The sequence below is a fragment of the Euleptes europaea genome, chromosome 1 (genome assembly GCF_029931775.1).
Source record: "Euleptes europaea isolate rEulEur1 chromosome 1, rEulEur1.hap1, whole genome shotgun sequence".
Classification (NCBI taxonomy): Eukaryota; Metazoa; Chordata; class Lepidosauria; order Squamata; family Sphaerodactylidae; genus Euleptes; species Euleptes europaea.
The window spans coordinates 130,300,645-130,325,249 of NC_079312.1; the positions used below are offsets into that span (position 1 = coordinate 130,300,645).

Here is a 24,605-nt window from a genome sequence, read left to right on the forward strand (position 1 = left end):
GAGGTACTCGATCTCCACCAACTGGGCATTGCCAAATCCTAGCTTGTTCGACTGCTTATGGCTCCTGGCAGAATTCTGCCGAGATTCCCTGAAAATTGGCAAATGCTTAAAACACAAATAACTTGGTGAAAAATTCTGAACTCGGGGGAATTTATGCAATCCCACAGGGCTTTAAACTAGAAAAGTAGTCGGTAGACAAAACAAGACTGACCCGCTTTTGCTAGCAGCTAGCCAGTGGGAATCATTGTCTCACCCCGGTTGATTTGTGTGCTCCGAACGAAGCAGCCCACCATGAACCAGACTCGCCCTGCTGTAGTTTCTACTTTTTGAACTCTGCATACTCTTCCCTGCTTCCATTTGTTTTGTTTTTTGAGATAGCCTGCCTTCCTGTTTAGTGCTCCCTTATTCCCTTGTCTTCAGGGTGAAAGCTGCAAAATCTCGTTTGGTGAGGCTCTGCTTAAAGTGATGGTAACGGTGGTTGGTTTTTTCCTTGCCCCCATCTTGGGAGACATAATGTACCAGCAGTTTGCAATTTACGAGCACGTATGTTTCAGCACTGGGCTCCGGCACACCCTCCCTGGGGGCAGCCACTTGTGACAGTAGCAGATACCTTCCTCAGCTGTCATCCTTTGGTTGCACATGCATCTGGATTCATAAACTGACACAGACTCCGTGTGGAAATGTCCTGTTTCCCTCAGCAGTGTGAACGGATTGGATGACAGCAGGGAGAATGTGGATTGCAGAGTGTGTTTCGCTCCTCCAAAGACAGAAGGGCAGAGAGCTGTGTTTTACAAGCATCAGGCTAGGAGCTTATGGGCTCTTCCATCTGATACCTGTTTGAGTGTCCTATGATCTGTCCGTTTGTCTCCATGCTTCAGATTTCCTCTGTGCCGAAAAATAAAAATAAAGTGCAGCCCCACACTGGAGGAAAAAAAAGATTCAAATTCATCTTGTAGAAAGCTTCATTCCGACAACTCAGAATGAATTCTGCATGCCATTTCATTTGTTTTGAATGCGGTATTTGGAATTTCTCAGCATTCCCTTTAATTTTCCAGTAGCAAGTGGTAGGAGGCAAAAGGAGGCAGGAAAATAAGAGCTGTTGGCTGGTGGGGCAAGGCAGGTCTGGGGATATATGGAGGGGCAAACAAGAATCTTGGGAAAAGACAAATGGTTGTGGAGGGTGCAGAAACTTTGGTCCCGGGCACGGCCCTCTTTGGTTTCTTAGCCTTCAAGGGGAACTGCCCTGCACTCTGCTTGCACAGTACTGAGAACTTGTAACTTCCTTTCTTCTAAATGAAAGCCGAGCATCTCGGAAAGCTAAATCTTTTGCTTGATTCTACGGATGGGTCGAAAGGCTCGGACGTTAATGCGGAACCCGCTCATGTGTGTGTGTAAAGTGCCCTTGAGCTGCCATCAACGGATAATGACCCCCTCATGGGGGTTTTCAAGGAGAGATACGAACGGCCGTGGTTTGCTGTTGCCATAGTGACCCTGGATGGCCTTGGTGATCTCCCATCCAACCAGGGCCAACCCTGTGTAACTTCCAGTATATGAGATCAGGCCAGCCTGGGCCATCCAGGTCAGGACACCCACTCATAGAGCCTCTACATTTGAACAGGCATTCATGTTTCTGAGATCTCTGCATGCTGCGGTTCTAGGCTGTACGTGTTACCTCCAAGGACAAAATGGACGAGCTTCTGTCTTCCCCCCCCAGCAGAACTACAGGGCAGCTGTTCATACTGTAGTCGGTTGGAGGTGGTTGGAATGCATCAGTGATGAAGCGGCTGGCCAAAGCACATCTTACACCCGGATGTCCATTTGGGGCTTTTAGTGGGCGGGTTGTAGGGTCAGGGAGCTTGGCCACACGTGGAGCGTTTTTGCCCAGCAGCAGGAGGAGGACCAGGCTCTGTGGGCCCTGGGCAAGCAGGGGGCAATCGGCGGACTGGCATCTGCCTGCAAAGTAGTGATGGAAAGCAAAACCCCTGAGCCTGCTCTCCTTGTGCTTCCCTTTCGGATATTGGACACTGACCACGCGGAATAGCATCTGTGTGGCTGATTTGTTTATTGTTTCATGTGGAAAAATTACGTGCCGCCTCTCCAGAGCCCGGCTCGAGGCGGATTGTCTGCTCCTCCTCACCCCCCCTCTTGTTGTTACTATCCATTGGCTTGCTTGATTTGATCGTATGTTTCCTGCCGGTGATGTTTTAATAGGCTTGCCGTTTTCTAATTTTCTTTTAGAGATTGCTGCTGTTTTTAAGATGTTGTTATAGGCAGGTCTTGCTAAATAGGAATAAGCAAATAAACAGTAAATGCTACTGAATCCTGCATACCGTGGAATCCTGCAGGTACGGTTCTTCCTGGGGCCACTGCTGTGTCTTCAGTAAACACGCATCTTAGGGGCCAGGGGCTCTTTCCTACGCTACCCTGCTGACCTTTCCTACCCCCTTGAATATTGAACGAGTCCCCTAGAGTTTACTGTTCTGTGAATTCGGATTGCTCTCTGAGGAGTGAAGGCTGGAAATGTGACTCAGGTGAATATGTAACTCATGCTCTGATGGACCTGTTAACAGTCTTGGGTCTTCTCTTCCCTTTTACCACTTTTAAAGGTAAAGGTAAAGCACCGGGTCATTCTTGACCCATGGGGTGATGTCACATCCCGACATTTTCTAGGCAGACTTTGTTTACGGGGTGGTTTGCCAGTGCCTTCCCCAGTCATCTTCCCTTTACCCCCAGCAAGTTGGATACTCATTTTACCGACCTTGGAAGGATGGAAGGCTGAGTCGACCTTGAGCCGGCTACCTGAAACCAACTTCCGTTGGGATCGAACTCAGGTCATGAGCAAAGCTTTGGACTGCAATACTGCAGTTTACCACTCTGCGCCTACCATCTCTCTTTTGTCCTGTTTGTGGTGACTTGCGGTGCTGCTGTCAGCGTCTCCAGCTTTTGCTGGCGGCAGAGTGCCGCATGCCCCAAGGTGGGTGGAGCCGGGGGACCGAAGGGCTTTGGTCCTCTGGCATCTCTGCCTCAGGGGCGGCCGTGTGGCTGGAGAGGCAGGGGCCGTCTGAATGCAGCACCCAGGCACCACTGCTGCAGCGAACAGGGTGACAGCCAGCTTTCTTGGCAGCTATCACATTTGTTAGGCTGCCTCCGACCTCCCTGTGATTGACACCTTGCTTTTTTGGGAATGTGACAAAACAAATCAGGGAGAGATGGGGAGAGAGAGAGAAAGTTGTGACCATCTGGACTGGGGTGTTGTCACTGAGAGGGACAACACACAGCCAAAAGACGAGGAGCCCTACATTCTAGTCAGCGGGATGCCTGGCCTACCCTTAAAGGGACTGTTTTATAAAAATGAATACACCTCGAAAGACTTGCCACTGGGAGCCACATATACAGATGCTGTGAGGGAATCTTATCCCCAACCGAAGCAATATGGAGAGGCCTCCCCATGGCAAGTGTAGCATGTAAACTGGCTCTTTGGCTCAACATCGAAACGTCCTGATATCCTTATACAAGCCTGTGCTGCATTCCAAAGGCTTTTCAAAATGTGTGGAGGGGACCGTGATGGTCACCTTGAAATGCAGATCTCAGAAACCGGCTTCGCTGCTCAACGTTTGGCCTCCAGAATGGCCTCCAGCTCCTGGAGCCTGCAGTCCGGTCAAATCAATCCCCACTGAAAGGTTCAGGCAGGGCTGCTTCTAAGGATGTTAGGCCAGTCATATGTGCTTTCCCTCTTTGCTTCAGCCTAATTTACCTGACAAAAATGTTTGAGAGTACTGGCAGACTACTGCTGAAAGTTAAAGGAGAAAGTGCCAAAGCAGGACTATAGTGGAACATCAAGAAAACAAAAGTAATGACCACAGGAGAATTACTCAACTTTAAGGTTGACAACAAGGAAATTGAAATTGTTCAAGACGTCCTATTCCTTGCCTCCATCATCAACCAAAAGGGTGACTGCAGCCAAGAAATCAGAAGGAGATTGAGACTCAGAAGGGCAGCCATGAAGGAGCTAGAAAAGATTCTGAAGTGTAAGGATGTGTCACTGGCAACCAAGATCAGGTTAATTCATACCATCGTATTCCCTATTACTATGTATGGTGTGAAAGCTGGACAATGAAGAAAGCTGATAGGAAGAAAGTAGATTCCTTTGAAATGTGGTGTTGGAGGAGAGTGTTACAGATACTGTGGACTGCTCAAAAAACAAATCAGTGGGTTATAGATCAAATCAAGTCTGAACTGACCCTAGAAACTAAAATGCCTAAACTGAGGCTGTCGTACTTTGGTCACATTATGAGAAGACAAGAGTCAGTGGAAAAGACAAGCATTCTAAGAAAAGTTGAGGGCAGCAGGAAAAGAAGAAGACCCAACAAGAGATGGATTGACTCTATAAAGGAAGCCACGGCCCTCAATTTGCAAGACCTGAGCAAGGCTGTTAAGGATAGGACATTTTGGAGGACATTGATTCATAGGGTCGCCATGAGTCGGAAGCGACTTGACAGCGCTTAACACACACACATGGTGGGAGAGTCCACAAGTCCCCTTGCCTTGAGCTCTGCACTGGAAGAGCCAGATAGGAAAGTGAAGGAGGGAGAATTGAGCTGGCCTTCTGAGAGCCACATCAACCATTCCTCAGGAGCTTGGCTGTAAGGAAAGTGGAGGCCGGAGCAGTGGCTCACTCCTTGTGGTGAACCTCCTCAGCCTGCTTGAAGGAGTTAAATCATCCAACGCCTCCCCTGCCTTGTCCCTGCTGCGGTGCCTTGTTCTGTAGGCTGTAGCTGCTGCTCGCCGCTCGGTTTCTCCCTCTGCCGTCTCCGTCTCCATCTCCCCCCCCCCATCGCCTCCTCGCGGAAGGATTAAAGGCAGTGACCCACTTTGCAGCCCTCGTTGGCAGCGGGAAGCCGGGCCTGCCGGTGCCGGTGCTAATAAATTACTCTCTCCCCAACAGCTGTATCAGCTTTTGTTCTCTGCAACTTCTCCACGTTCCAGGAGGGACCCCAGATAGATGATGAAGCAGCGGAGAAGGCGCGGAGGGGAGAGCCTGATCAAATCAAACAGCATGGAAATTAAATTCCATTCTCACAGTTTAATTCGATTTCTTCTAACGGCAGCAAAGAGCTTTGGAAGGGAAAGCAGTGAAATGTTTTGGGGTTTTTTTTGAAAAGGGGAGAGTTGTTCTCTGAAGTGTCGTAGAAGCGGCTAGGAATTCTGGAGGGGGGAAGGGCGGCGCTGTTGGGCAGATGACAGCAGCTCCTTGTCGGTGGGCCTTCCGGGGAATCAGAAAGGAAGGAGAGGGAACAGAATGTCAGCTCCTTTTTAGGGTATTCTGTGATTCCTGGGAGCTTTTGAAGACCCAACAGCTGCCTCCACTAGCATCAAACTCTTCCTGTGGCTGAATGCAGCCATGACATATTGTCGCCACCTGTTGGACATTTGTAGGAGCAGCAGCTTTGCAGTAACCCCCGCCCCCCCCCCAAATAAACCCCAGAGTGTCTACATAAGGGATTGGTTCCTCCCATGCCATCCCCTAGGAAAGGGAAAACAAAGCACAAGTTTCAGTTAGTGGGTTCATATTGTTACCAGGATCCTTGATGAGCTGCTGAATCACATACGGCACCAAAACACACCTGCATAAATCAAGATTGTGTATGTGATGAGATCAGCTCTTGGGATTTGGACTGTGACAAGTAACTCACACGTTCTGTTTGTGCAAATGAGAAGCTCTTCCTAGATTCATGCCCCTTCCTGGGTCTGTGCCACAAACAGGGTCTGGATGGCGCAAGCATGATAGCCGTGATCGCCTCCTGGCTTCTCTTTGTCATACAAGGCCAGCAGGCTGGTTTAGATCTTGGCCTGGTAGTCCTTAGAATCAGTGGATGGTTAGATTTCCGTGGCTAAAGAGACTAAGGGTCAAGAAGGCTAAAGGAAGTTTTCCAAGTGAGGTACATTTCACACTACCTTCACTAAAGGTCCTGCATTCATACTCGAGACCACTTCCGCTGGAGGTTTTGGACTTGACGGGGTGTCAAGCTGGTAGGTTTAAATAAAAAGCCTTTCTACAAAACTGCTTGGTAAATCTCTTCGCCCCATTGTCTGTTATCACGGCCTGAAAAAAATAGTATAATAGTCTCTATTGAGGCAGGAACTCTTGAGATGGTTGCAAACAGAGCAAGATGCAAGTAGTCCTGCCCTGTTTCTTGCCCTCAGATCCCCTCAGAGGCAGAAGATGACTACGTAAACTACCCAGACAGTGAACGCCATTTTCTAGCCTGTGCAAGTAACTTGGTGTCTGCGTCAGGAAAGCCAGCGCTAGGTAGCAGCGGAAGGAAGGATAGAACCAGGCCACAGATTCCTTCAGGCGAAGAGCAAACTAGTTTGAACTGATCTGGGCAAAGGCTTGCCTCAGAATGGGTTCCCAGGTTAATTTAGCACATCGCAAACCCAGCCCCATGTCTGGCCTCTTCAGAGCTGACTTCATGTTGCAGAAATTATATAATCAAGGAGAAAGGCAGCCATTGGTTGGTTATATTTCTCCCCAGGTATTTTTGTTGTTAGCTGCTCATTTGCCAACTGGCTGCCATCTTGGACTGGCCCCGCGCTCGGCGTCATGTCTTCAGAATACAGCTGCTGCTTCTCCTCTGCACAGTGCCGCCGGGAGAGCAGGGCTTGTGGCAGTGAAACAGTGGGCTTCCCCTTCCCACTGTGCCACAAACTTGAGGGGTTTTCTCTGCTGTTTCTCTTTCTTCTAGCCCCGGCAGAAGGAGAGCTTGCTTTCTGGCTTATTATTCCCTGCCCTGCTAATAGCCTCAGGGTGATTATGAAGGATTTCATTATCTCCTTTGTCCGCTGAGTGTTAAAGTCTTTCCTTTATTCGGCTTGACCAAGAGGACCTCCGGGAGGCTGCAAAAAAAAATAAAAAAAAATGAATTAATTAAGTTCAGATTGGACATGAATTGGTAATTAATCACTCCTGGAATTCCAGATAAAACCAGGGAGAGCGGATGACAGAAAATGAAGCAAGAAAGAAAAATGGAAGTATAGACAGGGGGCCAGTTATCTGTCCTAATGAGGCCACATTCGCATAGGATTGCCAACCGCACTTTAGGAAATTCCTGGAGATTTGGGGACAGAGCCTGGGGAGGTTGGGTTTGGTGAGGGAAGGGAAGGGACATCCTCTGGGTATCATGCCGTAGACTCCACCCTCCAAAGCAGCCATTTTCTCCATAACACGTTGCACAGCCACAAAAGAGACATTTCTCGCACACTCTTACACACGCACCCTTTACAGAGGTGGCGGTCTTGTTTTTGCGGGAGGTGAGCGATAGGGTGGTGCCGTCAGTTCTGGTCCCCTTCCCTCCTTCCCCTGTAAACCAGTCAGGGAGCTATTCTTTGTCCTGCGCTGACAGGAGTGCTTGTATTTCCCCTCCGCTTTGATTCCAGTTTGGCCTGCCCTGTTTTACACCTGGAACGAAGTTAGATGATCCTCGCGTTTGACAAGCTTCCTCCCTGTGCACTTTCCCTTAATGCCCAGAACCCAGGGGAGCTCATAATAATCTCGGTATTGTAAAAATTAATTAGTGCTGCAGCCATTCATTTCTCAGGCATGATTAGAGGCATTGCTACTGGGGGTGACCCAGTGACTCTGCAGCAGAAGCCTTTTGGTCCGCCCTAGAAAACACCTCCAAGGCCCCGATAGGAGCTGTGGGTGGAGCGGTGGGGGGGGGAGTGGGCCGAAGGGCGTCAGACCTTTCCCCGGGCAGGGTGAGTCTGTGAACACAGCAAAAAGGAGGCTGCCCTGCAAGAGGGGAAGGATACTTAGAGATGCGGGCAGGTGTCGCTCAATTTCAGTGCGTGTGGAATTTAAAGAGAGAGGGTGAAGGGGAAGGAAGGAAACATGGTGGCATTTAAAGCGAACGGTGCCGGTAGAGAAACAGGCAAGAGTCGAGCAGACTGGGGACGTGTGTGGGGGCAGCGTGCTTAAGAGGGAACAGATGGGTAGCTGTTTACTGAAGCACGTGGACGGCAGATGGAGTTGAGCGTTCGGCAGGGGGTGCTGACCAGTTCCATTCTGAAAGCAAGGGTAGGGTACAGACTCCGAGGACGTGTCCTTTGTTGCTCATCAGGGAGCCGTGCGATGATAGAATCCCGTTCTTGTTTAGGTAGTAATGGTGAGGCGTGGGACATATGCAGACCCTGAAAGCTTCCACCATATCCATCTAGATTTGTGGTAGGCTGGATGTGGTTCAGCCATAGGGCACAGTGAAGAACTCCGGGTTAGGTTCACATCAGGGCTTATTCAAAACCATCTGTGTAAAGTAGTGGTGTAGCCATAGGGTTGCCAACCTCCAGGTACTGGCTGGAGATCTCCTGCTATTACAACTGATCTCCAGCCGATAGAGATCAGTTCCCCTGGAGAAAATGGCCGCTTGGCAATTGGACTCTATGGCATTGAAGTCCCTCCCTCCCCAAACCCCACCCTCCTCAGGCTCCGCCCCAAAAGCCTCCCACCTGTGGCAAAGGGGGACCTGGCAACCCTGTGTAGCCACATGGCCATAGATCCTGGGAATGGGATGCTGCACCACAGACAGCGTGGAAAGGCATTTGCCATATAGCAGTGGGAACAGGTTGCTGCTCTTGGTTATCCGCAGTATCTCCCTTGGTCTTCTGCCATGGAATACCAAGAGCGTTTTGGAGGAGCTGGGAGAGATGGCATGGAACAGACTTATTCTGGGTAAGCAGGGCAAAGCCCTGAGAGTGAGACAGTACATTTTTTTTAATATAACCTATGCAAAAACTTTTGCTGCTGGGGAACAGATCTTTTAACTTCTATAGCTAAATGGACTCTTCAAGATGAAAGGCAGCATGTGCTTGAACAGCGGGTGCTGGGGGCATACACTGGAGGGTAGTCTCTTGTGTTCTGCCCTGCATGTGGGTTTCTGAGAGACATTTTCTGGCTGACCACTTCTGGAAACAAGATGAACCCGCCCAACCCCTGTGGTCATCTTTGGAGGCCCTGCTTCAGGTGCCCCCGCCTTCTGAGATTAGGCAGGTGGCAAGCTGGGAGAGGGCCTTCTTGGTCATGACACCAAAACTCTGTAAGTCTTTCCCCAGCTAGATTCACCTATCTAGTTCTTTTGCCATCACCCACTAGCAGGTGAACACTTTTTTGTTTTGTTGGGCGTTCCCTCAGTGATCCCTCCTTCCTTCCTATTATCTTAAGTTATGTTTTTATGTCTTTGTATGTATTTTAACTCTGTTTTTAATTGTTTGGTGATGTTTTTTTTTGGGGGGGGGTTAATTTTAATAGCTTTAAAATTGGGGTTTTCTCATGTATGTTTTAATTTGTTAGCTGCCTTGGTGACCCTTGTGAGGTCAGGATATAAATTTTGTAAGATTTTTTTTTTTTAAAAAGGTGCTGTACTAGATGGTCTATTGGTCTGATTCAGCAGGGAGTTGTCTTGTGTTCTTCTTAGCTGTGCCAAGAGGGTTAGCCTGATATCCTCTCTCTGACATCTGTCAATCTGGGTGCTTTAAAGAAACGTGTGAACAGCCCAGTATACTAACAGATCGTTGAAGTCCTTGACCGTCACTTCCTGTGTCCAGCTATAGAATGACTTAGCACGAGGGTGTCTGCCAGGCCCTTGACTGTCTGCACGAATAATCACTGATATTTTGCTACTATCGCTTCTGCAGGCGAAGCAGTAGGAGAAGTGACAAAGGGCATTTTGAGCGAATGAGAAAAATCTCGTGGAAAAAGTCTTGGGCCCAGACATTCCATAGAGGTGGAGGAGAGAGAAAAAAAACACATTACAGTTGTTTTGCTTCCCCCTGGAGAATTCCCTAGGTAGACTGAGTTCTTGGCAGCCCTAGAGCGTGGTTTGGCTCCCGTGGCCCTCTTTTTGTATCCCCTCCATCCCCTCCGCGTAGTGGAGCTGCCCTCTCTTTGGGAGCCTCCGTGACTGCAGCCGGAGAGAAAAGCGCCTCTTGGATCGAATCCATCCGCAGTCTGAGGATGGCTCTTTAACCCCCGACTCCCGGCTCGGGCACCCCGCACATGGCACGATCTCGTGGCAATCTGACCTCAGCGCTGGCTAGAACTCGGGGCTCGCCTGTACTCTGGCTCTTGAGTCCGGCATGTAGGAAGCTGGCACGCTGTAAAAGTGATTAATGCAGCTTGAGTTCAATTAGAGCAGCGGGCTTGAAGCCTGCCGGGCAGGCGGGGGTGGCGACAGCATGATTCTGTTGATCACAGCTTAGTTGTGGCACAGATGGGGCTGAAGTGCAGGGGGGGGAGGTAAGAGGATGGTGTAGGTGGGGGGGGAGGGGAAATGGACTCCCGTCCCCAAAATTGCTCCACAGCATTCAGTCCCCGATCATGAGCGGCAGGGGTTTGACGCAAAGAGCTTTCGCTTGAACGAGTCATGGTCGGCTCCTCTCCTTGCACTCCAAACTTCTTCCCCTCCGTGGATGCTGAACTAGGGGGACACCGTGGGCTTGTTTACACTACCCGGGCTGCTAGGTTGTTCCAGAGGCTGTTATTTCCAGTTTGTCCTCCTGAATAGCAGTCTCTCCCCTCAGGTTCCATTGCATATATCAAGGGTGTCACCTTGGATCTGGGCTTAACAGCCCTGGAGGGCCTGAGTACCTTAGGCAGGGGACAAGTGACACATTGGATTTCCTGTGTGAGAAACGAGACGTGCTGCCTCGATCCTATCAGCCCAGCATGCTGATGGAGACTGTTGTGCTGTATACATTGGGAGGTTCCCCAGCGCTGACAGCAGAGAGGAGGGAGGCTGACTGGTCCAAGAGTCTCTTTTCGTGTGTTTTCAGGACAGCACAAGTGAAAAGGCTCTGAAAAGCGTCTAGCTCAAACGCTTGCAGAGGGGTACAGTCCTTCATTCCCAAACATCCTTAACAAGGTGGGCCACAGGTGGAGATCACTGGGGGGCTACGGTGTGCCATTTCAGAAGTGCCCCATGGGAGCATGGAAACTACTTCAGAAAGTTCTCCCAGGTGGCCCAAGGAAGCAAGTCGTGCCACAAACAGCAGGGGGAAGCGGGAGGCAGAAATGAGCAGCTAGCCTGGCCTTGTGTCTGCAACACCTATGTGAACATTACAGTTTTATCCATGTTGCTTCAAGGAGAGAGCAGGTTGGATACATCAGGGCCCTGCAGGACCTTAAGGAGTTCCGCAGGGCCTGTAAAACAAAGCTATTCTGCCAGGCCTATAACTGAGGGCAAATGTAGGTTGTCCGTCATTGCTGGCCTCCCTGAGTCCCCCCCACACTACTGTCATCAGAGGGAGTTCACTTGCTTGTCCGGCCCACAGTGGCTACTCCGTTCTATTTTTGCCATCTTCTCTTATAATTGTTATAATTGTTGGTTTTTTTAATTGATGTTTTATGATTTTATGTGATTTTAAAGGTTGTTAACCGCCCTGAGCCCGGTCGAACTGGGAATGAGGGCGGGCTATGACAAATAAATAAATAAAAATAGATATTACCCTCTCCCTTGTCTGTGACCTGTTCTTCCTTTTGTTGTCTCTCTGTTTCAGGCGCTGATTCTTGCAGACGGGGACGGCGCGGGATTTCTGTACCGTCACCTCCCCTTCCTCTCTTCTCTGGAGAAGAAAGATGGAAAAGCCACTGCGTATCTCTGCGAAAATTTCACTTGCTCGTTGCCCATCACCTCCAGCCAGGAGCTGCGTCGCAGGCTGTTGCCCTGAGCTGGCATCCCTACCCCCTCCCGTCCGTTGCCCTTGAGTTTCAGTGGAAATGAGAAGAAAGAGCCAAACGTTTCACTAGCTACTTGGACCTTACAATAAAGCCTCTTCATCTTGCTGTATTTCCCTCCTACCTCATTGCTGCTTAGTTGGCACAATTAGTACTTGAACACATGAAGCTGCCTTATACTGAATCAGACCTTTGGTCCATCAAAGTCAGTATTGTCTACTCAGACCGGCAGCGGCTCTCCAGGGTCTCAGGCAGGGGTCTTTCACATCACCTACCTGCCTGGTCCCTTTAACTGGAGATGCCAGGGATTGAACCTGGGACCTTCTGCATGCCAAGCAAATGCTCTACCATTGAGCCACAGCCCCTGTTTCTTGTTCTGGTGGCTTCTTCCCTCCTTTCTTTGGGAAGGTGTGTGCTCTGTAGTTTTCAAGCTTATTTGCACTGGGGGACAGATTATTCCTTTAAGGGGTCTGGCCACTGGCAGGCGAAGTCAGATCTAAAGCCGAGCGGTGAAATTTCCTTGAGACCTTACTCAGAAAGATGACTGCTGCGTCATGTTTGTTCTGTCTGCATGAATAATCACTGGTGTTTTACTACTGTTGCTCTGCTTCTGGCAGCAGAGAGAGTCATTGTATCATTTTATAGGAATTGGGGGGTTTAGGCACTACTCCCCCCCACCACTTTTCTAGCCAGTTGGGCCAAGGGGACAGATTTCCTTTGTTTCTTGGTGCCTAAGAGAGGCAGCATGGTGTAGTGGTTAAGAGCAGCGGACTTTAATCTGGAGAACCGGATTTGATTCTCCACTTCACAAGAAGCCAGCTGGGTGACCTTGGGCTAATCACAATCCTTTCTGAACTCTCTCAGCCCCACCTACCTCAAAAGGTGTCTGTTGTGAGGGGGAGAGGGAAGGAATTTGTAAGCCGCTTTGAGACTCCTTTTGGTAGAGCAAAGCGGAATATAAAAACCAACTCTTCTTCTTCTAAGATCCTTCAAGGTTTGCTTTAGCCTTGCAAAGAAAATTGAGTCATGCATGTTATTTCCTGTTCTGCTCTTTGTCCTGAAAGTAATTTATTTATATGCTGTTTTTCTGGTCAATAAATGCCCAGTGTGGCCAACAACCAATATAATTGTACAATACAAGCCCACAAAAATTAAAAAACACAAATAACATAACAGCATTAACATCTCAAGGCAGCACCCTACTGTATTCTTTCAAAGGCCTTCTGAAACATACATTTTCAGGTTATGCCACAATGGGGCATATTGCACCTTTTGTGAGGAGGAGTTTCACAATTAGGGGTGGCAGCTGAGAAAGTGTATATATTAAAGCTAGCATGGAGGTACAAGTTCAACCACTAGATGAGAAAACCAAAGTTCAGAGGATGTTTATTAATAATAATTAATAATAGTGTTTTCAGTGTGTTCAAAGCACTGTTATAATCCTGACAACAGCTCTGTGAGGTGGGCAAGTGCTATTGTCCCCTCCTTGCAGACAGGGAAGTGAAGTTTGCAGGGAACGGCTTCTCCTGAGTTTGTGGCTGAAAGGAAATTTGAACCAGCTGTCTTCCAAATCACAACTCATGATCTTTGTCAGTAGGCTACACCATGTCCTTTCCAAATGAAATACATCTAGCCGTTTGTGCTGTTGCACAACATAGACTATGGTAAATATCATGCCCAAATCACGCAGCGCAAGTTTTTAGCTTGCATGTACGCAACGTATCTTTTAGCTAGTCTCTGCACTGCTTCCTTCTCCCTCCCTATGGACCCATAGGCACGGCATGCCTTTTCCCCATTGCCCAAACGTTCCTTATCCCACAACATCAAGAATGTGCCAAAAATCTCCCTAATGCATTTTAAATATATGTTACAACTGTAAAAAAAAAAAAAAAAATCATTAGGAAATACATTTGTTCATGTTTCCTTAATTTGAATACATACCATTTTAGATAAATCGAACCTCCTGCAGTTATGCACTTAAAGACCCTACTCCTCCTTAGGGTGTGGCGGCTGCTACTACAAAGTCATAGCTGCTGAGTGGTACCAGCAGTTGGGGCAAGCTGGGGAACCAAGAAGAAATGGTAACAGTTCAGTCGTAACCCATTGAAGATAAAGGGCGGTCCACCCCCACAGCTCCTGCCCCCACTCTCACTCAGTGGAGCAGCGGGAGCCAACCTGGGAGGGGAAAATGATGTCTCAGCAATGTGTGATATTGTTTTCCCCAGCCTCCATCCCCCCCCCCAATGCTCCTGGCTAGAAACTGGGCATGTATGTGTATGGGCGTGTATGTGTGCCCCCTCATGCTGTTCTGGGGAGGAATCCTCCTCCTGTGCCATGGTGGTCCAGAATCAGGCCCCAAAGCAAAGTTTAAAGGAGGTTCTGGCTGGGAACTCACTTTTTAAAATGGTGGCATGTCCCCAGGGTGAATCCGAGGACACACGTCACGTCTAGAGGAGCCCTTGAAAAGCTGTAACTCTTTGGATAGCTCTGCAAGCACCACCGTTAACTGGAAATGGAAGCTTTCCACTTTTGCACTTCCTTGCCTCTGTTTAAACCTCAAACCCCTGATGGTTCAACGTAGCATCCATCGTAGGATTGGGAGGATCCCTCCCAATGCCAGGGAGTCCCACAGTACGGTCGGGAGCGGTGATGGTATTTTCAGAGTAACATGATAATTCACTGAAATGAAAAGCCAAGTTGTTACGCATTTGGACGAGTAATTCTCTTAAGTGCTTCTGAAGCCCACGCAAGCTGCCAGCTCCCCACTGCTCGCAAAGGAGCCATTTCAGCCAGAAACCCCGAAATAGAGCCAGAACAGGCTGGCTTTTGAAGCCAAGATGCTTTGCTCTTGAGCAGAGCAGCATTTGCTGCTTTCTCTCCCTGCTCCCCATTGCCGAGTCAGGGCAGCACGAGCTGAATTATTCAGGACTCTCACTTTCCACTGTCGAGCGGGATCTGCCCTTCAGTGGAGCACTCCTGCTTCCTTTCATTTCCATACGTCAGGTATGCAAGAGTTGCCAAGAGTCAGTCTCCCTCTGCCTGTGCCAAGTGCAAGGAGCCAGGGAGGAAATGGGGACCCCTGAATGTCACATTCGGTAGTGGAAGGGAGGCTATTTTTGGATACTTTCAGGCCTTGCAGAGGTGGCCCATCTTAACTACCCTTGTAAATAGGGTTGCCAACCTCCAGGTACTGGCCGGAGATCTCCTGCTATTACAACTGATCTCCAGCCGACAGAGATCAGTTCTCTCGGAGAAAATGGCTGCTTTGGCAATTGGACTGTATGGCATTGAAGTTCCTCCCCTCCCCAAACCCAGCCCTCCTCAGGCTCTGCCCCAAAAACCTCCCGCCGGTGTCGAAGAGGGACCTGGCAACCCTACTTGTAAACGAGAAGCTTATCTGGGCTCCTTGCCTCCAGTTGGAGCATTTTCTCTTGGAACATCAAGGGGTAACTGCTCAGATAGCTAGGTTCCCCTGTTCATTGCTCCGTATTTTTTTTGGGGGGGGGGAGGGAGAAATGCCTGTCCAAGAGAGTCAACGCAACACTGACCACAGCAGGTGCTAAGAAGGGCAAATTTCAATCTGCAGTCAGATTTGGCATCAGGCTTAGTGCTGATGTTCTCTGTGTTATTGTCAGACTTAAGGGCCTATAACCTGCCTTTGACCGGAGGAGGTTCCTTTCCAGCTTAAGGAGCATTCCTCCAACTTAAGTAGGAAGAGGCTGTGCTCCTAAGGATACTTTTTGGGAGCAAGCCCCATTGAAGAAATTTTACTTCCAAGTAGACCTGTTTAGGATTGCTCCCTGAGCCACCTAAGTTAGAGGAAGACGCCTTAGGCTGAAGGAATAAGGTTGCCAGGCGGGACGCTTTGGGGGGGGGGGGAGCCTGAGGAGGGCGGGGTTTGGGAAGGGGAAGGACTTGCCATAGAGTCCAACTGCCAAAGCGGCCATTTTCTCCAGGAGAACTGATCTCTATTGGCTGGAGATCAGTTGTAATAGTGGGAGAGTTCCAGTTAGTACCTGGAGGTTGGCAACCCTAAGGAAGGATTCAAATTTTGTTAAGTAGGGTGGTAGGATACATGGTGAAAAACAAAGCAACAGAAAAGAGCAAGAGTCCAGTGGCACTTTAAATGCTAACAAATTTTCTGGCAAGGCATGAGCTTTCATGAGTCTCAGCTCACTTCTTCAGATTTTAAGCAAGACCAGAATGGTTAGATCCCTTCTGGAATGAGGCACCCAATGCTATTCAGGACTGTTTGGTTTACAGACTGTTGGAAGGTGCTGCAGAATTGCTGCCAAACAAAAGTCCTCTGGTTAAAGTAGATCCAAGACTGAAAGGCAATGTTTCAGTTTTACCCAGAGTACTGAATGATGGGGTTGCCAACCTCCAGGTCCTAGCTGGAGATCTCCTGGTATTGCAACTGATCTCCAGCCGATAGAGATCAGTTCACCTGGAGAAAATGGCCGCTTTGGCAATTGGACTCTATGGCATTGAAGTCCCTACCCTCTCCAAACTCTGCCCTCCTCAAGCTCTGCCCCCAAAAACCTCCTGCTGGTGGTGAAGAGGAACCTGGCAACCCTAATGATAGCCGACCTGTTCCTGCCATCCAATACATTAGAAATTTGGGGTGAGATTTACAGCCCCAATTTGGGCTTGGTGTGGTATCCAGGTGGAGCATTGCCATCTTGTAATCCTGCCAGCACTTTAAACTCCAACAGTATCAGCAGGTACTGGGCTTGTAGCCAAGCAGTACCTGAGAAGCTTGTGCACGGGACACAAAGGTCCCTGGGAACAAGGAAGGTATGAATCTGTGCAGCAGAAGTGTTGGCTGTGCTGTGACAGTGATGGATAGATTTAGTTATGGGGTCTCCTGACCCTTCTTGCTGTTCCCAGCAGTAAATTAGATAATGGCACTTCCAGACCTGAAAGGAACGGCCGCGTTCCCTGCACGGCACTTGCTCTCTCGTTAGTTTTGCTTTGTGACAAGAGGATCAAACCGCAGCCAGAGGATCTGGCTCATTCCTGCCTGGGGCTTAATGAAGTGCCGGGATGGGAAAGGGGCGCAGTCTACTTCATCAGTGAGGCTGGGGTTGGCACCGGAACGCCCCAACCGTTGCATGGCTCTTGAATACAGAAGCCTGGCATTCTCTTGCTTCTGTGGAAACAGCACTCTTTCCAATGGGAGTTCAAGGGGTTTCCTTGTGTGATAGATTCAGATTACTTATCAAAGCTTTTATATGAGCAAGCAGGAAGTCAGAGGGACCAGTAGCTGTTTCAGGCCTACTGTCTCCCATGGGTTCTTGATAACAGTCTCCTGTAAATGGTTAGTAACCAAAGTAGAAGGGGAAGCATCCAGATGTGTAACTGCATGAGAGAAGCGTGGATGTGGTAATACGAACCTTGGAAAGAGGAGTGTACTGCAGGTCAGTGTTATGTTTACTCAGAAGTAAGTTCAAGCATAGGATTTCAGGTTTACAGTGCAATCCTAAACAATGATATGCTCATCTAATAGTGCAATCCTAAACAGATTTGCAGCCTTCTAAGCCCTTTGGGGGGTAGCATTGCTTATTTATGTATGTACGTATTTATTTAATTAAACTTATATCCTCCCCTCAAAACCAAGCTCAGGGCAGCATAAATACAAATTATCCAATAAAACATTTGGCTTAGAACTATATGCTTAGTCTGAAAGGCAGAGAACGATGAAAATGTGCTTTTTGTCACACTGAATTGACCGCTATGTTTCCCTATCTGCTTCCACTCTGTGTTTCTGTCTAAGTGTGGTTAGAAATGAATGATTAGTCTCGCTCTTGCAGACTTATTAAACAGTTAGCTGATTATGGACTTGCTATGCAATCTTTGTCACCAATTGGGCTAATGCAGATCGAGAGGGTCAAAAAGCTACATCATTAGGCCGGGATGCTAACAGAAACTCCCAAGGCATGCTCTCTGCTGAATGCATAATCGAGTACGTAGTTAGGAGAAGGCCCTTTGTTTCCGTGGCAGACTGCGTGGTCTGAAGGCACAGGTCCAAGTGCTGGTCTCCCCAGTTACCAGACCTTAGGCATCAAGGGTGGGAAAGAGTCCTGTGGGGACTTTAGTGAGCCCCAGTCTGTAGGGTTGCCAATCTCCAGGTACTTGGGCAAGGAGAAAACAGCACAAGGTCTAAATTTAAGAAAAAACAATGCTATTTATAGAAACAAACTATATACAACTAAGTGCAACAAGACATATCAACTACAATGCCATGGAAATACTAAGCAATATCCAATTGAGACGGATTACAATGAAACTTTAGAAATTCCCAAAGTTGGCAAGCTTTGGCAAGAAATACCAACCAGGGGAAGATCAGCCTCAACCAATCCTAGGTTGAGGGTTGCCACATCCAAGTTTCCCCACATCTGACCTTTCCTTGCTTAAAGATGGCCTAACCCAAAGCAACTTCTTACTAGCAATAACGGACCACCCAACATAGGCACAAACTCAGGAACTCAACCCTGCAACAAACCTGGATGCCAACTTTGTCCTCATAGACCCTCAAGGGACATGATAATAGGACTTAACAATTTCAGTGATATCATCTCTACCTCATCCTCCACATATGCCATTGTGTGTTCACAATGTTGAATTTTCTATAATGGACAAACAAGCTTGTCTCTTTGGAAAACAATAAAGGAAACCAAATCTGACATTAACAGCGCAACCCTAAGTAGAGTTGCACTTTTCTAAGTCCACTGACCTCAACTGAGTTTTTTTTTAAAATACATTTTTGTGTTTCAAACACATAAAACAAACATGCACATAAAATTCTTACATTATACTGGAACTTACTTTATAACTTCTAATCTATTATTAGGGTTGCCAACCTCCAGGTACTAGCTAGAGATTTCCTGCTATTACAACAGATCTTCAGCCGATAGCGATCAGTTCCCCTGGAGAAAATGGCCACTTTGGCAATTGGACTCTATGGCATTGAAGTCCTTCCCCTGGAGATTGGCAGCCCCATTGGTACCTGGAGATTGGCAACCCCATCCATAAAGGAGGGGCTGTGGCTCAGTGGCAGAGCATCTGCTTTTAGTTCGGAAGGTCCCAGGTTCAATCCCAGGCATCTCCAGGTAAAAGGATTGGGTTGTAGCCGATGTGAATGACCTCCACATGAGACTCAGGCAACACTGCTCATGTAATAGACCAAGAGAGCAATCCTAAATAGGTCTACTAAGAATCGTAATGAGGTCTACTCATCTGGGTTTGCTCCCAGAAAGATGTCCTTGGGTCTGCCCTGCACTGGTCTGTTTCAGAATGAGGCAGCTCCATGACTTCATTCCGGTCATCTCGGCTCCAAAGTATGCCTTGTTTGTGAAGTTTTGATTTGGCGTCTCTGGTTCTGCTGTTTGGAGCACCAGATTGCTTGTTTCAAACGAGAGCATGACAGGAGGTTACCAGGCTGGATCTTGTTTGGTTAGAAACTGGCTTGTTTTCCCTCTGAAGCCCAGTCCAGTTATTTGTGAGTCATTAAAGATATGTCTTCTCCCATTTATTTTAAAAGCTCCACTCCAACCCCCCAATTTTATTCCCAATTCTAAATTGTCTTTGTTTCTGAGGCAGTTTTATTCAATGGCCATCAATGGTCACTGCACAACGCGCTGAAAGCCACAATGCTTTCCCTCCCCCCTGCTTTAATAACGATTATGAACTTTAATTGTGAAATATTGCATTTTCTCAAGAGCAGATTAGGAATGTGCAGCGTTTATGATGAAATAAGCAATTGTAATCCATTAAAAGAAAGAATCCTGTGCGGAGCTCCTGAAATTTGAGCTGAACCATTTTACCAGGACGGTTTTGCATGGCCAGGTACATAAAGAAAAAAGATATTCCTCTAAGGTTTTTAATATTGCATTATGACCATGTTATGCTATATTGCCCATTAAAAAGCAAGAACCCACCCCACACATTCTCATGGAAAAATTAAACTGGTTTGGGATGATGAAGAAGAAGAGTTGGTTTTTATATGCCTACTTTCTCTACCACTTAAGGAAGGATCAAACCGGCTTACAATCACCTTCCCTTCCCCACCCCACAACAGACACCCTGTGAAGTAGGTGCGGCTGAGAGAGCTCTAAGAGCTGTGACGAGCCCAAGGTCACCCAGCTGGGTTCATGTGTAGGAGTGGGGAAACAAATGCAGTTCACCAGATTTGCATCCACCACTCATGTGGAGGAGTGGGGAATCAAACCCGGTTCTCCAGATCAGAGTCCACCGCTCCAGACCACCACTCTTAACCACTACACTGCACTGGTGCAGTCTGGAACTTCTGTTGCTTTTGGTCCCTTCTTTTCCATCCCTGGTTACTCAAATTGCTCTCTTCTCTTGCCTGCAGTAGGGGGAAGGCAGGGCATCCAAGAAGGGGGAAATGGGGAACAAAACTCCAGGGGACTCTGGTCATCCTAGGGCTTCTTGGAGCTCAGAAAGTCATATGGTTTTTCTACAACTGTCTTTGGGCTGGATCTCAGTGAGGTGAGAGAGGGACTCAGGAATTCACACTTTCCCCACTGCAGATTGAAAGGGAGTGGAACAAATGTGGGGAGAAGAGGCAAGTTAAGCTAAGGTTGCCTTGCCTCTTCCTTGACTGGGGCGTTCAGAAGAAAATGCCCATTCTCTGGGTAGCAATATGGCAGCCACTGGTTTTTCTCTATGGGCCCTGCTAGCAGACACCAATGCTGGGATGGTGTCATAATCACAGAAGACCGGGAACGCATTTTGTTTGGCATAGCTCCAGCAGATCAGGGCTTTGCAGATATGCTGGTCCCATGAAAAGTGATGTGTAACTAACCAGTAAAGAATGTATTTGTCTATTTGGCATTGAGATATCTTCCATCATGGAACTCAGAGGCATATGCAGGGTTTCCAAGGAGGCCTTCCATTCAGGCACTGATCAGACCCAGACTGGTTTCATTATTGTCATCATTGTACCTCAGGGCCTGGAGCCTTCAAAGGTGTTCAGTTAGAGTTGCCAACCTCCAGGTAGTAGCTGGAGATCTCCTGCTATTAGAACTGATCTCCAGCTGATAGAGATCAGTTCACCTGGAAAAAATGGCCGCTTTGGCAATTGGACTCTATGGTATTGAAGTCCCTCCCCTCTCCAAACCCTGCCCTCCTCAGGCTCCACCCCAAAAACCTCCCGCTGATGGCGAAGAAGGACCTGGCAGCCCTATGTTCAGTCCATACCAGTTTCAGAATGGAACTACCCAAAGCCCAACGTGGATCTCTTTGGGGTGGTTGTGGCCCTGGACACCTAAAACCCACTGTCTAAATTCTTCCATTTCAGACTTTGCCAGTAACTCTACTGATCAGTGACTATAGCCAGTCTTTGGTGCAAATTCCACCAGTTCTTCCTAGGACATGTCATGGGAACAGTGCTGATACAAATAAACCTTTGCCTGCCAATTAAAAAAAAAATTGGTGGTGGAATGTGCTGTCAAGATGCAGCCAGTTTATGGCAACCCTGAAGGGTTTTAAGGGCAAGAGGCATTCAGAGGCGGTTGGCCCTTGCCTGCCTCTGCACAGCAACTCTGGTATTCCTTGGTGGTCTCCCATCCAAATACTAACCAGAGCTGCCCCTGCTTTGCTTCTGAGATCTGACGAGATCAGGCTAGCCTGGGTCATACAGCCCAGAGTAAGCAAAAGAAAAAAAACCATTACTGAAGCCTAATTCTGTTGCTTTCCTTTGCTTCTAGACTTCCCTATTTTCATTTCCTTATCCTTTCATGAATTATAGGGAAAATATGGTTTTGTGTTTCAGGTTTTCCCTTGATTGTAGAAGTACCTATAGCCTTTAAATGCTCAAAAAGTAACCTCCCTCCCTCCCTTCCTTATTTACCAGGATTTTGTGGTTGACAGCAGGACTTTCATGTTGCATAAACCTCTATGAGCTCAAAGGTAGAACCAAGAGGTATGCCTGTGTGTGCAAAGGCAAGGAGTGATAAAAATGTTTGTAGACATAATGGCTGGGAACAAGATGGTCACAGCTTGTTTATGTGCCCTGCTGTGCATTATATATTATTGCATGAGGAACCATACACTTAACTGACCTACTTTCCAGGTAAAAAGGCTATACAGCAGACAGGGATTCAGGGGAAACGATTCCTAATACTGCCTTGCTTCTTGAAAGTTATTGCAGATTTTTACCCTACTGGCCTTGGCTGAGAAACTTTACTTCTTCAGCTAGAAGCAAGGAGGGAAACTCTTACTAACAAATGGCTATTGGTGATTCTATGGGTGCCTAGTAGGGTTGCCAGCCTCCCGGTACTAGCCAGAGATCTCCTGCTACTACAACTGATCTCCAGCCAATGGAGATCAGTTCACATGGAGAAAATGGCCACTTTGGCAATTGGACTCTATGGCATTTCAGTTCCTCGCCTCTCCAAACCCTGCCCTCCTCAGGCTCCACCCCAAAAACCTCCTGCAAGTGGTGAAAAGGGACCTGGCAACCCTAGTGCCTACCAATGTATTATGGTCAATTCATCAAGGAATTCTCACTCAAGTGACCCAGTTCTATTAAATGTATGGTGGTAGAAAGTGTCATCAAGTCGTAGCCAACGGTGACAGGCCTTCTCTGCCAACTGAGGGCCCCCACATACCCTCCCATGATTTTGGGGAACCAGCAGGTTTGTTTTAAACTGTGAACCTTCCCCTCAGTTACCAGTTGTTCTTAAGGTAGCAAGTGTGAAGGCTTTGAGTTCATTGCCATGAGGTACGTTTTGTGATGAGCAAGCAGAACATGGAGATCACTGAGGTAGGAGGTGTAAATAAATAACAAAAAAAATATTTGTTTGTTTGTTTGTTTACAGGTTGGTTTCAAAGAACAGATCAGCAGCACAGGTCTCCAGATAGTCAAAAGTGAAATCTGACTGAGGCAAATAAAATTACGATAGTTATAGCTTTAGAGTGTGGTTTGAAATTTCTTTAATGCTTTCAGGTAGAAATGGACGTTTACTTAACTCTTTTCCGCATTCTCATTTTCCTTGCTTGTAAGTTCCTATTTCTTCAGGGTTTTTGTCCTGTTCTGCATGTGTTTTGCTCCCTCTAGTGGTTGGTTTGATATCACACAGGTTTACGTCTAGCATATCTCCCTGTAGATTTAAACTGCAGGTTTTTATGCTGGATATAAACCTGTGTGAAATCGAACCAACCACTAAAGGGAACCAAACACAGGCAGAACAGAAGGGAACCCTGAAGAAAAAGGAACAAGCAAGGAAAATGAGAATGCAGAAAAGCCCTAGCCTCTAGGTTGGATCCTCTCACATACACAGGATACCACCTGCACCAGCCGGCCCTTTCCCAAGAGTTAGACTAAATGGTATAAGAGTTGCTAATTACCAGAGACAGGCCTAACAATTGGGTACTCCATTCTCTCCCAGACATAGAGTTAAATTACTCTGCCATGCTACCAGGCAGGGATGCCTTTCTAACTGGCTGCCATTTTACTGAGGCAGAATGTGACAAGCCTCTTTTTTTTTTTTTCCTGCTGAGGGGACGCAAACAGCCTCCTAAGATTTTTGGGATCTAGGTTCGTTTCAAACTATAAACCTTCCCCTCAGTTTCCTGGTGTTCTACAGGCAGTGAGTGTATAGGCTTTGGGTTTGCTGCTGTGAAGTAAGTTTTGAAGCTGGATTAATATATAAACAGCTAAGAAGATGTGCCGTATTTTTCACTCTATAAGACGCACCTGACCATAAGATGCACCTAGTTTTTAGAGGAGGAAAAAGAAGAAAAAATATATTTTTTGAAATAAATATATATATATATTCTTCTTTTTCCTCCTTTTTCCTTCTTTTTCCTTCTCTTTCCCCACTGCCCCCCTTCCTGGGACTACCGGGAAGGGGGCAGTGGTGGTTTAAACTGCTCTGTGCTGCCTGGGCAGGCAGCGCAGTTTAACCTCCGCACCCCCCCCGCGTTCCCGGTCCCCAGGCTCAGCTGTTGGGCGGGTCCCCGCCCAACAGCTGAGCCTCGGACCGGGAAGGGGGGGAGGTTAAACTGCTCTGCCTGGCCAGGCAGCCGCAGAGCAAATTAAAGACCCACCGCCCCCCTTCCCGGGACTCCCGGGAAGGAGGGCGGTGGGTCTTTAATTTGCTCCGCGCTGCGCTGGGCGGCTGGGAGGGGCCTCCTGCCCCCAGCTGGCTGGCGGCTTCCCAGCCGGCTCCCGGGGTGGCCCAGCTCCGCGCTCTGCTGCAGCTTCATTCGCTCTATAACACGCACTGACATTTCCCCTCACTTTTGAGGAGGAAAAAAGTGCGTGTTATAGAGCGAAAAATACGGTATTTATTTACAGGTTGGTTATAAAGAAACAAAACAGCAGCACAGGTTTCCAGGTAGACAAAGGATAAACTTGGCTGAGGCACAAAAATCTAAACTGGGTTATGACTTCAGAGAGTAGTTAGACTTTTCTACATTGCTTTCAGGCACAGTCTTTTATTAACTAGCCACTAGATTGGATCCTTGCTCACACACAGGATGCCACCCACACCAATCCGCACTTTCCCCAGCATCAGGCTAAATTGTACAAGGTCTGCTCAACACCGGAGACAGGCCTAACAATCGAGCCCTCTCTTCTCTCCCAGAGATACAGCTCAACCTCTCTGCCATACTACCAAGCAGAGCTACCCTTCACTCTCGTCTGCTCTTTTTCCTGAGTCAGAACCTGCTCTCTCCGAGGCAGAACTCAACTCTCACTTCTCCTGTGTTCTCTCCATCATCTTATCCCCCTTCTGGAAGGTGATTGGATGCTGGAGCAGCACTCCTATGGGTAGGGTTACCGGGTCCCTGTTCGTCACCGGCGGGAGGTTTTTGGGCCGGAGCCTGAGGAGGGCGGGGTTTGGGGAGG

The 24,605-nt window shown here is 48.0% G+C and overlaps 1 protein-coding gene across 1 annotated transcript in view; it reads left to right on the forward strand.

Annotated features, from left to right (window-relative positions):
- The window catches only part of SPATA20 (spermatogenesis associated 20), a 50,230-nt gene extending 38,496 nt beyond the window's left edge, over window positions 1-11,734 (forward strand). The window contains exon 15 of the mRNA XM_056853417.1: window positions 11,551-11,734. Coding sequence (XP_056709395.1) covers window positions 11,551-11,721 — 171 coding nt within the window. The 3' untranslated portion in view covers window positions 11,722-11,734. The remainder of the gene's footprint in view (window positions 1-11,550) is intronic.
- Window positions 11,735-24,605: the final 12,871 nt, after the last annotated feature.